This window comes from Rhipicephalus sanguineus, chromosome 8 (genome assembly GCF_013339695.2).
Source record: "Rhipicephalus sanguineus isolate Rsan-2018 chromosome 8, BIME_Rsan_1.4, whole genome shotgun sequence".
In the NCBI taxonomy this organism is placed as follows: Eukaryota; Metazoa; Arthropoda; class Arachnida; order Ixodida; family Ixodidae; genus Rhipicephalus; species Rhipicephalus sanguineus.
In genome coordinates this window covers 33,124,407-33,138,938 of record NC_051183.1, presented here as the reverse complement: position 1 = coordinate 33,138,938, position 14,532 = coordinate 33,124,407, and the positions used below count along the sequence as shown (strand labels likewise).

At 48.0% G+C, this 14,532-nt stretch overlaps 1 protein-coding gene across 1 annotated transcript; it reads left to right on the top strand.

Annotated features, from left to right (window-relative positions):
• The first annotated feature begins 3,457 nt into the window (after positions 1–3,457).
• Positions 3,458–9,351, top strand: LOC119401681 (uncharacterized). The gene is made up of 3 exons (XM_037668603.2): positions 3,458–4,006; positions 7,150–7,359; positions 8,467–9,351. The coding sequence occupies exons 1-3, from the start codon at positions 3,458–3,460 to the stop codon at positions 8,737–8,739; spliced, it is 1,032 nt and encodes a 343-aa protein (XP_037524531.1). The 3' UTR covers positions 8,740–9,351.
• The last annotated feature ends 5,181 nt before the right edge of the window (positions 9,352–14,532 follow it).

Genomic DNA, 14,532 nt, shown 5'->3' with positions numbered 1-14,532 from the left:
CGTTAAAGGACCCCAGGTGGTCAAAATTGCCGGATCCCTCCAATACGGCGTCCCCCATAATCGTGTCGTGGTTTTGGGACGTAAAACTCCAAGAGGGATTATAAAGAATCACGATTGTCTGTAATCGCCCATGTTTAATGATGGCAGTCACTCCAGGCGCAAACGTCGCACAGATATTTATTGCATCAAGACGGCGAGATGGGCTAGTTGGTGAACATTCATGTCTATAGCACGAACATTTATGTTAGTGCGCTGAAAAAGCTTTTGCTTTAAACATGAAGATATTGCTAGTGTGCAAAAGAAGTGTAGCTCAGAATCGAATCGCCGCATGATATCTCAATAACCGACAGAAAAATATTGCAAGCACGTAAAACCGATTACTTCCGCGAAAATATATAAACGGTGCCGCTCTCTAAGCTCAATAGGGGTCAAATGTTGAACATAATGTATTTATAAATATGCCAGGTAGCTATAATTCTGTTCATAGGAGCAACAAGAGCGAGAACTTTCTGAGCTTTACAAAAAACACCATTCAACGTCACGCTCCTCACGCACACACAAGCACTTCTCCTGCACTGCACTAAAATTGTTTCAAGTCACTAGTGAAAGTACGAGAGGGTGAGGAGGTGGCAGAAATACCCCGCCATAGTTCCACATTTCGGGGCATTAATCCGAATTTTATTGCACGTTAAAGAATCCCGGATGGCCTAATTTAGGGTCCCCTCCTCTAAGGCGTTCTCATAATATCCTGATTGTGGTCGAAAAATCCCAACAATTATTATATTATTATGAATCCGGCGTCATTGACGTTGCCTGACCACAGACTGTTGATTGAACGAACACTCATCGTTAATAGCATGTCAGACTATCACATTATTACCGACAACAGGTACGATCACTTACTTTGTTTTCCTGTACGGAGTCGGGCGCAGGCCGATAGCCAGAGCCGTCAGCGATGAAATGTTGCTCACAAATGCTTGAGGATCGCAAGGGTTCAACAGTTGAGCACGCAAGCCAAAGTCCGAGTGTATTGACAACGACACAATGATGCGAATCTCCTGAATGCAATGTGCCCTGTTTGACTCTTAAAGCGAATGACAGAACCGGAGCCGTCCGCAGCAAGTAACGTACGAATCGAAATTATAATACGAGCAGATAAGGCAGATTAGGCAGTGTGGCCTGATAACGACTACAAAGGGCATGTTAAGAAATTATGCTGGTCGCTGCGACCGAGGAGCCTGGACATACGTTTCCGGATTGTTTCGCATTCGACGCAGATATCCCTCTTCAACACAGGTGACTGCTGCCATCCAGCGGCCAACCACACAGCGGACGAAGCGCCGCAATTTGAGTATATCCTACTCACAGATCCACTGTGAACTTAATTACCTACGGAAAGTGTTAGATACACGTAGCGGCAGCCTTACGCTGCGCCTGCCAGTCCACTTCAATCGCATTGCCGCTGTCTTTTATCGATGCAGTGGTGGCCCCGTGGGGGCAATAGTAACAAATCTCGGAGGCCATGTTTTAGTGGTTGTTTACGCAAGAAGCGTTTGCGGTATTCGGAGATGCTTCGCTGACACCATGCTGCCACCACTTCACAGAGAGTGGTCTGAGAACTGGCTAACCTCCTTGCCTTTCCATCTGTTTCTTCCTTGATTCCTTACTTGCTTCTCGTGGGTAAACCTCCCTTTAGCATAGTTACGGTCCCACAAACGTTGGGTCCCACAGTTGGTATATATTCGAATGAACATTGGTGGTAGCGCGGTTGTGTTAATGCGAATCGCGAAGGTATTTTGTTCTCTTTTGTTCTTTTTTTTTCTTGCTCGCTGTGTTGGTCGCTGGCAGCAGCCCGAAAGTTGGCAGCGATGAATACGGGATACGAAACTGGGGCAACTGGGGCTTGCGCGTTCTCTGAGTTGACTGAATCCGTCGATTGCTCGATTGCTCTCACGTTACTCACGTGGTGCGTGGCGCATGGCAGTGGCGGGTATCCTATGTCCTATGTCCTGCAAGCAAATGCTTATACTAGCTCTCGTTCTTTCACTCTGAGCATCGTTTTCGCGCTGCCAATTCAAGAACTTTTACATCTCGTAGGCCCCGGACGTTGATCCCAGCGGTGCCACTGTCATCCAACGCATCGTCCGTCTCGCGAACACCAGCAACACGAAAAGTTAGGCTGACGTTCGCTCGTACCCTAAGGCACTGCGCACCGCTGTGCTCCCAGGCTGCGTTTGGCGCCCTTCTCAGCTTACTGCTCAGCACCGGTAAGCCGCGGCGGCATCTGGCTGCGTCATTCGACGTAAGGGTTTACCCGTGTCCGCGATTAAAGAATGCCCGTATCCTTGATAAGAACGATCGCTTTGCAAATGCTCTCCGCACATGTTTTCAACAGGCCTGTGCGCGGTTCCTGGCTGCAATACGATATCCTTCGTTAAAGCGTGTTCCTCGTTGCGCCAGCCTCCCATAGGCACATTATTGAATGCAACAGCTTAGTTCGTTGCAGGAGAAGTGCGTGCATGCAGGGTTCGCGTCCCCGTAAAGCCTAAACATGTCTGGAAATTGATAGCTGGGTGCAGAAAAATGTTTATACAGGTTGGCACAAACATCTTTGCTTCTGCGTCTTTTTGGCGCTAGAGTGGCAGGCGCATGCAGTCAACTCTCACTTTGTTTTCGCGCCAATCTTTGCGCCTTTGGTGGCCCTTGCATGCTCTTAGCGCTCGTACAATTTTATCCTGCACTCTGTCGCGCCATGGTCGCTTTCTGTGGGGCTTGTGAAGTTCACTCCTTCGTTAACACATTTTTGTTCGCTCTGTGTATTCAGAAAGCATTTCTGTGGAGAACTGATAGGATTTATTATTTTTTAAATAAATAGCAATACTTACCACGCTGACGCTTGCGGTTTTTCTTGTATGAAGTGCGCGTGTCTTCTACGCATCCCATCCTGCTCGATATGGCCTAAATATGCTTCACTGACAGTGAAAGGTGCATTACTCTGTATTACGTATAATGAGTCAGATGTCAGTGAGGCTTATTTATTTGTGCTAATGACCGTGTTTATCAAAATGTGGCCATCTCCTTAATACCAAGAAAATGAGTGATTTGAAGTCCTACAAATCCACCGTAGCCTAATTCTTTACAAGAATCGTTTGCCGCGCGCATCACTGTGTTTCTGCGTAGTATGCCTAATTTCAGTCCTCATTGAATTCATCACACATACACAAGCGCGCGCGGAGGCTTCGCGCGTGGATGAAAAAGTGATCTTCGCACTACGATGACGAATAATTAATGCCAGCGTTCGACAGAGCTGGCGTGTTTGACTACATTTAGCCCCATTTAGTAGTATCTGTTGTGACGAGTTCTCAGGTCGTACCACTGTAGCATAATGTCAGGTCTGTTAAACCTTACAACGCATGTTCTTCATTCCAGACATTACTCCCTGCGTCGTGTTAGCACTATGAAACTGGGAGACGACTTTGGAGATCCCGACGTCCTCACACTCGCCGAAGATCACATCGTCCTGAAATTGGAAACCGCTTTGGCGCCTGACGCGACGCTCCCCGAAGGACTCGCATTCGGCGACGTCGACGGTCTGCTCCTGGTCGCGAACCAGAAGTCTCTGGTTTCTGCATCGGGAAGCGCGTTGCTACGAGAGGCGAGAGTCTCGAAGGCCCTGTTTTGCGGTTGCGCGCCCTTCGATTCATGTGAACTCTTCGCCAACGTCGCCAGCGAGCTCCTTCGCGATGCCCAGGAGGTGCACATCGTGCACAACAGAAACACTGTGTACAAGCTGATCCGCATGTTCCCGAACGCCAAGGTCATCGCCCTGCCGCACGACCTTTCTCGCCACTACGTGGAATTCGACGAGCCACGCAGAGACCATTCTGCGCCGCTCGTCGAACGAAGCCAGCTCAGGCAACTGGTGGGCACGTGGGGCGACCAGCGCACGGAGTGCCTCTCTATCAGTCGGGCTACCACGCTGGCGCTCATCCGCAGTTGCCCTTACGTAAGCAATGTCCTCTTGTACGTGGTATAGCCCTCCCGGTGGCTCTGTGACTTTTTGCCACGGCCAGTGACTGAGTTTATTTTGGTGAAACAGCGTGCTACTAAACGGAGGACGATTAAAGGAGTGGCCAGGACATGCGTTGAATTCGCAACTGGAGTTTATTAAAAAAAAAAAAAACATATATGCACCTTGCCAACGAAGGCTCCCTGGGCACCGATAAAGTCCCCTCTGCGCGGTTAATATGCGTGACCCCCCAAACATGCACTGCCGAGGCTGTGACGTTTGATTTTGTACCCTCATGCAGTACTCCAGAAAGGAGGCGATCCTTCTCTTCGTCGAAAAGGTCTATGCATGAAGACAACAGGCGGTAGGCGATACAGAGTAAAATAGAAGAACGGACATTGGCGGTAACTACCACCTAATTCACGCCTAGGTAGGTTATCTCTGTCACAGAGTGCCAGGGAGGGTTGACTGACACATAATGTATTGTGTTTGTTTTTTAAAATAAACTTCTGTTGCGAGTTCAGCACATGTTCTGTGCACTCCTTTTCCCGGTCGCCCCGCCACGGTGGTCTAGTGGTTATGGCGCTCGGCTGCTGACCCGAAGGTCGCGGGATCTAATCCCGGCCGCGGCGGCTGCATTTTCGATGGAGGCGAGAATGTTTGAGGCTCGTGTACTTAGATTTAGGTGCACGTTAAAGAACCCCAATGGTCGAAATTTCCGGAGCCCTCCACTACGGCGTCTCTCATAATCACATCGTGGTTTTGCGACGTTAAACCCCAGATATTATTATTATCCTTTTCTCGTCCTTCGTTTAGTAACGCGCACTTTAATCAAAATGAACTTCAACGAACTCGTCTTAACAACCATCTTCCTTTGACTGAGTGCTATGAAGGCCTCGGGTTTCGTGTATTTGTCACTATACACGGCGCGAGCTTTGCAGGGAATAATTAGGACTTGTAGCAAGTATTTTTAAGCTATCTCAAGCTAAGCAGTCGTCCTTAGTAGAATGATTGCGTCATTTTCGAGGAATATAGCAAAGTATTGGAAAATGCATTGTTATGCCACATCGGAGGTTTGTGAAGTGATACTGATAACGCTGTATTCGAAAAATATTTTTAATTTTGCGATAATCAGTTGATACTAAACATCGAAATAAATGACATAGCTTTCGCCGAATGCTAACGCAGCTTTATGAGTACGAAGTAACAAGTTTCAAGGTACTGAGGTACTCATACGCAATAGCGCCGGCTTAAATCTTCTTGCCTTAGGTATGACTTGCTGTGTTTGACGCTCTGCCAGTAAACATTTATCATTACGTTAGAAGACGAAGTCGTACGAGTAAGCCTTCGTTGCAGCTTTATTAGCATGTACCAGTCTTGAATCTTAGAACATGTGTAGTCTAAATTTGCCGATGAATAAGTATGTACGTTACCAAACACCGTGAAACACAATATTTCGTGAGGTGCTCGTGTGGCAAGTTCAAGGCGATGTCGCCCGCTCGTTTCGTGCTTTTTTCTGGTTCACGGCTGAGCGTGTTCTCGCGGGAAGGGCGTTGCCGGCTGCAGCGCCGTGCCATTTTCGACCATCGACTATGAATTCAATCCATCATCTTCATAGGAGCACTTATATTGTTTGGATCTCCATATCAAACGGCCTGTGAGGGAGGCGGAGGTGGGAGAGAGCATTCTTGTCCTTCATCCTACTCCGCGGCTGTCGCCGCTGCTATGCGCTGTGAAAACTTTGTCAGTGGCTCCAACATCCGCAAGCATATTGTATCTTATAATGATGGCTAGCCACGTTCGTAAAAATTGTTTTAATATACGTAATGAATTGGATGGCGAGTAAACTGGTGTCGTGTCTCGCTTGGTTTTTCTAATGTTAATTGAGCCAGCGAGGGAGTTGCAAATTAGGCTCATTATTCAAAACTGCCACCATGCATGACGACACGCCAAGCATAGTATTGCTGGTGAGTGCGTAGATAATTCAAGACAACGCATGAAAATAGCCCCATTTGCCGCCCAGCTTCCCGCAGAGAGGTTAAAGGTGCCTTGGGCCGATTGACGCAACTGTGACGATAGTCCAAGTTCGCTATCGCGGATTCAGTACAATGTCGTCACCTGCATCGTTGTCTCAAGCGATCGTGCTCAAGGCTATCTCGTTCAGTTGCAGTGTGAACGTGCTGCATATGCAAAGTGGATTGTGAACTAGCAGCAAGTGCAAACGGAAGGGCTGATTCTGCCCGTCTAATTTTGTCCGCGTTTCCCAGTCGAATATTTCTGGCCCCACTTATGTAATGACGAGTGCAGAGGAGAGAATGCTAGACCGAGGCGTGATGTTGAACCAGTATTGTTAAGGTACGTAGTTGCAAGTAGAGGAGAACGAGAATAGTTCGGTTACCTTAATTGTGGCCATAGTGAGGACCATTGTACTATTGTACTCTGATGTACTATTTCAGTTAAAGCTTATTTGGCACATTAATAACTTGGCTTCAATGGCGCTTTGTACTCGTGGTCAGAGCGCAGCGAGAAATTTTTTTCAAGGGAGGCGGGAGGGGGAAGGGTTCGACCATACTTTATGAATGTTCTTGCGTGTATTTGTATGTATGCGTGTACATGTACGTATGCGAATTTTTTTGAAAATTCGGGGGTTTCAACCTCTCCTGGAAACGATGCTGCTCATGGTATCGCTATTAGTCGTCACCGACTCTGTGATAGGTAACAATAAATTTATAACCGATCCACCCACCTGTTTTGTTCCGTTTTAATGTATGCTGCTAATATAGTTATTTCAAAGGCAGTTTTGCCACAGACGAACACTAAAACATAAATACACGCCTATTGGCATATTCAAGTGCGTCCTCTGCAGAATGGGCGCACTGCCTTTGCAATGATGATAATCAACTATATAGATCAGCAATACGTTGTGAGCCCAAGTGCATCTAAATGGATATTCGTTAAGTGTTCCATGTTAAATATTAATCTCGGTTTGCCAACCTTGGTATTGTGTACAGGCTAATGACACTCTTTGCATTGAGGGGAGTTCTATACGGGGGCCCTTTGAAGTCTCAGGCAGATGCCTTTTCCTGCAACAGACTCGATGGCTGACTTTGACGATAACGTTATTTTATCCCACAAATCAGGTGTGCCGCATCGACTCACGTTGGGTGGTGAGTTCCTTTACGGAACCGAACCGCTTCTTCACGTCGACGGATCGTCGAAAAGCCAAGAATTTCACCCATGTCAACCTCATGGATCGGGACCTGGCGTTGACCACAGGCCTCAGGATGTCGGCGGCGGCAGCTGACGTTGCAGTTGCTGCAAAAACATTTCCTTCTGTCGAAATGTTAGAGGTAGGAATTCAAGTTTGCCAAAGTAATGTCACATAGACTGCCCAACTCAACTGCGAAAAGCAACCAAGGTTCGGAGCACTCTAATTCTCAGGCGGTGTCCATGACTTCCAGCGCTGCACTGCAAATATCGCCGATTTTCTGCGACAGGTGTCAACTTCTGCCAATCGCCAGGTGTATGCGTCGACTTCTCAGGCATCGTTAAAGCCGCTAAACAAACATGGGACAAAGCCCGACTGCAATGGCTCTGGACGTATGCGATAGCACATTTTGTCATAAATGTCATGCTCTCATGCTCTCTGTGACAGTCAGCTTAATTTGCTGTCACGCTGGCCGCAGGATGAGCACGTAGATTACAGTCATACTATGACCTGGACATAGCATAATGTGACGGTGCAGACGTCTCTCACTGTCTGTCCACCAAGTATCACGTGCGACAGACGGGCCGCTGTGTTAACAAGAGGTTACTGGAACATAAGAGATCGCTAACCGGAGGCTCAGCTTCTACTCTTAACATTGTCGAGAGTGTAAGTGCACGCCAAATTCGATGAATGCGAAGTTTTGCGAAGGCACAGGAATGAAGGAGCGCAGGCTAATGATTGAGGCATGGTATATCGATAATAGTGGTAGCGCATGCGTGAGCCGACCATCGATTAACTTGCATAAAGAAATCAAATTCCTTACCAGTTGTCTTTCACGTAGACCCCCCACGCGTACCGGAATGATAGATTTGCCTATTGCCTGGGCATGTGGAGATAAGTTTTCGTGCCTTTCTTTTCCGCTGTTGTGCGCCTTTGCAGTTGTTAGTCGTCGTTTGTAGGAACTTCCCTCTTGTGTCCGTGTTTGCACGCCCAGTATTTTAGTAGATAAGTATCACGCTTTCACTTCGGCATGGTCTTGGAGTGATGCCTAGTGCGTAAACATAAAAGAAGTAATTATTAAGTTATTATCATTGTGGTAAACATTGCACGAGAGGTAAATATTGCGGGATGATCCTTGGTACATTGAACACAATGCATCGCAGTTAGTTAAACAGGGCTTTAACTGGTGCTTAACTAAATCTGAACATTTATTTTGTCATGAGCAACGTTATGCTTGTGAACTTTGCAGGTGTGTCTTGGCTCGCAGGAAGCGCTTGCAAAGATCTCGGCGTTCCGTAACCTCCGTAGTCTGGCGGTGGCATTCTCTCCAGCCTTTATATCCCGCGACGTGAGTACTCAACTGGAGCAGCTGCTTGCGAAGTTGCCGGGACTCGAAGAGTTGGAACTCGAGAATTGTGGCGGCATACGGCTCCTCGCGATCTCCAGACTGTGCACTCGCCTCAAGATTCTAAAGATCGTAAACTGCGTGGGATCCTTGAACGACGTGCCATGTGGACGCTGACGCCTTCACCGATCTCGAGTGCTTGGAGTTGGACATGCAGATTCTGAAGGCCGTTTTCGGCTCATTAGTGGGTGTCACCAAAGATAGGCTTCGGAACGCGCACTTCTGCGACGAGGCTTTGTGCTTGGCGTTTCTTCAGCACTGCGTCCAGAATGGCCGACGCTTACCGTTCCGAATCTTGAACGGCTGACGTTGAAGACGAATGAGTCTCTGAGTGCGTTGGGACTTACAGCCGGAAAATCTGTACGACGTGCGGCATGCGCTGCCTGCTCTTCGGCACGTGGAGACGGAACAGCTACGATCTGCGACTGTTTTTCGAGAACTACTGGACTCCGCGCGGAAGGGTGTCCTTGTCCTGGGTCGGATGCGTCTACTGTGCGATGCACAGGCCAGCTTATTAGAAGGTAGCGACGTCCTGGTGAGCGAACATTGCGGCGTAGTCGCATTCAAGAAAACAAATGTCCCGTACTAGCGCTGCGGCCAGTCTTCTGCATGTGAGGCAATTCGCAAATGCGAGTGTTGACTGCCATCGGCAGATTTCGTTTGGCTGAGAGCGTTGATAACCCTTCCCGTTGACCCGGAATACTCAACTGCCTTCTATAAATATTTGCGTTTCCTTCCTTAACAAGGGACTTCCTTAACAAGGGAGCTTTATTGATCGAGTCTGCGTTCTTGTGCTTTTCCTGGGTGGGCGCCTAAGGTCTATGAATTGGTAATATATCGTAAGCAATTTTTTTGTGTCCTGCGAGCCGTTTTTCTCAGTGATAAATAACACTATTTCGCCCTGTACCTATAATCGTGTTTCTAATAATATCTGGGGTTTAACGTCCCAAAACCAAGATATGATTATGAGAGACGCCGTAGTGAAGGGCTCCGGAAATTTCGACCACCTGGGGTTCTTTAACGTGCACCTAAATCTAAGTACACGGGCCTCAAACATTTTCGCCTTCATCGAAAATGCAGCCGCCACGGCCGGGATTCGATCCCGCGACCTGCGGGTCAGCAGTCGAGCGCCATAACCACTAGACCACCGTGGCGGGTATAATCGTGTTTCTCAGTTTATATCAGTTTAAAAGTATTTCAGTGCAATGCTACAAATTTGGCGATATTGATCATGATTCTTTGCAGACCACTTGTCATATACATGGTTCATGGTAGTAGACTTTTGCAGGTATTGTGGCTTAGCCACCCTTAAATGTAGTGCGTGATACGCAGTTCCATCGTCACCGTCATCGGGTGTATAATCGATATATTTTTTTTTATACTGAAGTTTAGGCGCTTAGATTTTATTGGTTGTCGAATAAATGTGGCAATCGCATGACTTTCTATGTCCCGGCCTCTTCTCTTTTCCTATTTTTCATAGAGTTTGCAGTAAAAGAAATAACTTGCTGGCAGAAGCACCGGAAAATCAACTGAATATATGCATATGTGCAACGCTTCACAAGGCGGTGTTGTTTTTATGTTGTGCTTTTCGTGTGTCTATGAAAACATCTTAGGAATCTTTGCATCGATATGACGCAGCTGTTGCCTCTGCAACTTCCTTAGTGGCACGGCAACTCTTCACTAAAGGTGACTATCAGATGGTCATATCGAGGCCTGCTATAATATTGCAATTATGAAAGACGAAATTGACAACCACCCGTCTGTAGCACAAAGTCAAGAGGAAACTTGTACAGATTTCTCAGAAAAGAAACCTTCCCAGGTGCAGAAAATGCGTCCTTGTACGGGAATCGAACCCGGGACCAACGCTTTTCCGGAGCGGTAGCTCTAGAGACGGGTGGCTGTCAGTTTCCCTTTCATAACCCTTCCGCCACTTCGCGGGGTTCCGCAGAACTCATTTGCAATATTACAATTAACTGTGTCTCGCACATCAGAGCCATGGGGTCGCATTCTGGAACGATCGCAAAAGGCGACAATTGCAAAAGTGTCGCCTTTGGTGGGCGCGGATTGGCTATTGAGCAAACCGGAAAAGTGAGGGCGCCATCTAGTATTTCCGTCGGTGTCAAGGTGTTCTACGGTGCTCCTTACATGCCTGGAATAAACGAACACACCTTATCACCGGCGGTTGGCGGTAAAGTCTAGCATTTCCTTGACATAGACGGTAGTTCCTAGTATTCACTCCTTGGTAGATGTTTGCAGCATTTTTTACAATGATGCTTTCAGTGAGCATTGTCTTGGTGTGTCATCAGTAATTGTTGTTTTGCGAGCGCGTGTTCATTGTCGTTTGAGCGTGCCAGCAGCATGAACCGTCGGTTGCCTGCGTGCTTTATTGCGCGGGCAACATGTTCATATGTTGAATATAGAAATAATATCTGGCGTTTTACGTCCAAAACCACGATATGATCATGAGATACGCCGTAGTGGAGAGCTGCGGCAATTTTGACCATCTGGTGCTCTTTAACGTGCACTGACATCGCACAGCACATGGGCCTCTAGCATTTCGCCTCCATCGAAATGCGACCGCCGCAGCTGCGATCGAACCCGCAAAGTTCATGTCAGCAGCCGGGCACCGTAACCGCCACACCACCGCGGCAGACTTTGATATGCTCAAACGATGTCACAACGGCGGCATGCCACAGCTGAAATCTGAGTACGCAGTGTTACACTTTCCACAAAAATACATTTTACACAAGGTACCATTCTTTATTATGCTGCGCTTTAAACAATGGCACAAGAAACGTTGAAAGCACTTTAAACAAGTCTGATAATTCAAGTAGCCACAACCAAGCCTGGTCTCTGCGTAGAAGCGAATATACATTCGAAAATGCCACACTGGGGTTGCCCTGCGCTCGTACGGTACTACTCGCAGTGCATTCGTTTTTTTCGGCAGGCGTTTTTCTCATATGATATATCTTCAATACACTCATCAGTTTATCTGTATTTTTTTTTACTTTTTCGATTTCACAGAGGAAACGTGCAGCCCTAGTTACTTCTTCCACGGAAAGGGGGGAGATGAGGTGACATATGACGGCCAGCAGTAATAAATTTACCTTTCCTGTTCTTTGTTCCTGTTCTGTCGCACCATTCATACCTTACAGTCGCTCACGCAACGAGGAGTCCTTCAAAAAATGTACCCCTATTGCTGTTCGCATACTGCTCACAACGTTCTTATTTCGATGAGATTACAGGCATAGAGGATACCTAAAGTATTAGTTTCCTTAGTGACCTCACTAGCTGGTCACTTTCAGTACGCGCTGAAAGCTCGACGAATGAAGGATTATCAGGAAGTTGAAAGAACTTATGTATGTTAACCTTAAATACGGCTACGGCGCTGTCCGGTGGGAAGTTGCAACGACGTCTGTAGTGGTTCGTGAAGGTCACTGAACTGTTCGGCATTTTTATGCGGTAACCATCGCAATAAATCCTGACACCGTGAACACCTGCCTCATCGACTGCCCTGGAGCGAGCGATAGACTTTAAAAAACCAGCTCTATGGAACGTCTCGGAGTGGTAGGTGAACAATCTTGTCTGAAGCGGTAGATTGTCTACCAGCGAGTATTGCATGTTCAGTGGGTACTCCGCGCAGTGGTGCCTAGTAGATAGCACTAGACTTCCCAATGAGCCGTCGCTTTCGCGCTCCTCCTTCTCAACAATAGCCGGGATGTTTGGATGCCGCCTTTAAATAATCAGCTCGTCGAAGTCAACGTAGATGCAGTGCTAATCTTGGACATGGATCGAAAGATGCAGTCGTAGAGACCCGGCATCTGGCCTTGCGCGTGTACCTGAGTAGCGTCGTCTATGAGCTTGAACAGGACAAGGGTGATGTCTACTCCGCTGAGCTGCAGCCAAGACAGTAGCAGCTTCAGATCGGAGGTCATGTCGAGGTCGTAAAAGTAGAACTTGCTCACTCCCATTAGCTTCTAGTGAAATACGAATTCCACTACCTTCCAGAGGCTCAGAGAAGACCCGCAAGTTGGCCTGACACATACGGCACAGCACTTCTCTTTGGCTCTTTCTGGTACACGATGCAGCTGGAGCCATCGCAAAGAGTCCTCGCGAGAGCCTCTAACCGCAACTGCCACTTCCATATCTTCGACCGCTGCACATACGTTATATGGCGGTAGGCAAACAATCAAGGTGTTCACAAAGTCCGGGTTTAGCCAAGTCCACACTTTCCTGACACGAGCTTCACGTTCTGTTGTCCCGTTGGAGGTCCGAATAAGGCACACCAGAGACAGAGAGACAGACAGACAGATAGTGAACTTTATTTGATCCTGAGGAGCTTTCGCGGGAACCCCTATCGGTGACCCGCGGAAGCCGCTGGCCGCCTCCCAGAGGCGGGTGTTTTATTTTTGCTTTCTTTTCGTTGGACTCGTGGGTACGTACGAGGCTTATGACGTTGACGCGCTTCAGCATGGATGTGAGGAACGCCGTGAAGGCGTGAGTGTTGTCTGTGACGGCGGGCCGTGACTCTTGCTCCATCTGCAGTGCGCCTAGACCAGAACGGCGCTGTGCTTGGGTCAGCTTTTCGTCCCTCAGGCTGAAGTGGCGCCCCGACCGTAGTACATTCTTGGTTGGGCAGGATGTCTATGTGTGGAATAATGGAACTTGAATCAGCGAAAAGTGCATAATAAGTGTGGGAGTTTTACGTACTAAAACCACGATATAATTATAAGGTACGCCGTACGTAGGGGAGGGCTCCGGAAATTTTGATCACCAATGTACACTGGCCTCGACCATTCAGCCTACAGCGACATGCAGTCGCCGAGGCCGGGATTTGATCGCGCGACCTTAGGGTCAGCAATCGAGCACCAATAACACTACACCACCGGGATACAGTAACAACTCATTAAACAAAAGTATGGTGGCGGCATGTTTGTACAGATCACCGATTATCTATGGATGTCGCATATTCTTTACGGCAGTTATACATGTGCTCAAAAAAGATGGCGCTGTTTCTTCTCCTACGTAACATTCCAGCCCAGAGCAACCGTTTGTGTGGTGTGCCAAACTCCGCCATGAAGTGCTACCAGCTGGTACAATCTTCTCCTTTTGTGCATATTCGCATTTTAGTTGAAATGTTGATCTAACTAGCCTCCTGTACGGTAGATTAGGGAACAAGTGGACGTCCGTCCTGGTCTTTTTTCATCGTCGTGCTTTATTCCTTCTGTCGGCGTTCCGTAAAGCTTAATTCAACCATTCAAGTTCACCGAGTAGCGCAACTCATTGCTTCACTAATCGTGATGCTTAACTTGTAAGTGTTGAGGCTTGGGCTAGTTGGTTGGTATTCATACTGGCGGGTTTTTTTCAGCGTGCGAACGTAGGAAAAAATTGCACATCATCTCCCCCTATGGACAGTCATGGTGAGATGCGAAAGCGTCGCGGGCGGAGCGCATCGAGTTTCCGTTTCTCTTATGTGACTTACGAGACGGTGGTTGTCGAGGCGTTTGAATTACCGCTTGCCAACGCTGACGTTTACGTTCGGCTTCCCGAGCCTGCCTCTGCTCCGCGGCGCTGTCGCTGCAACTAACGCCGACGTTGACGTTGTTAATGGCGTTTCGCACACCGTTGCACATAGAAAGAATGATGGAAGCACAGCGAACGCGCGCTATCGCAGCTTCGAGATTCGCTTGCCGGCGTTGCCGTTTACGTTCAGCTTCGCGAGCGTCCATACCGCCGTTGCGAAGGAGAGTGCAACGCTTATCGGCGTTGGCGTTTACGTTCAGCTTCGCGAGCGTCCATAGCGCCGTTGCGAAGGAGAGTGCAACGGGAGCGAGCGCGCGCCGCATTATATACGAGGGCACAGCTGTGGCGGAGAGAGGGAAATGGGAGAGGAGAAACGAAGCGAATGAA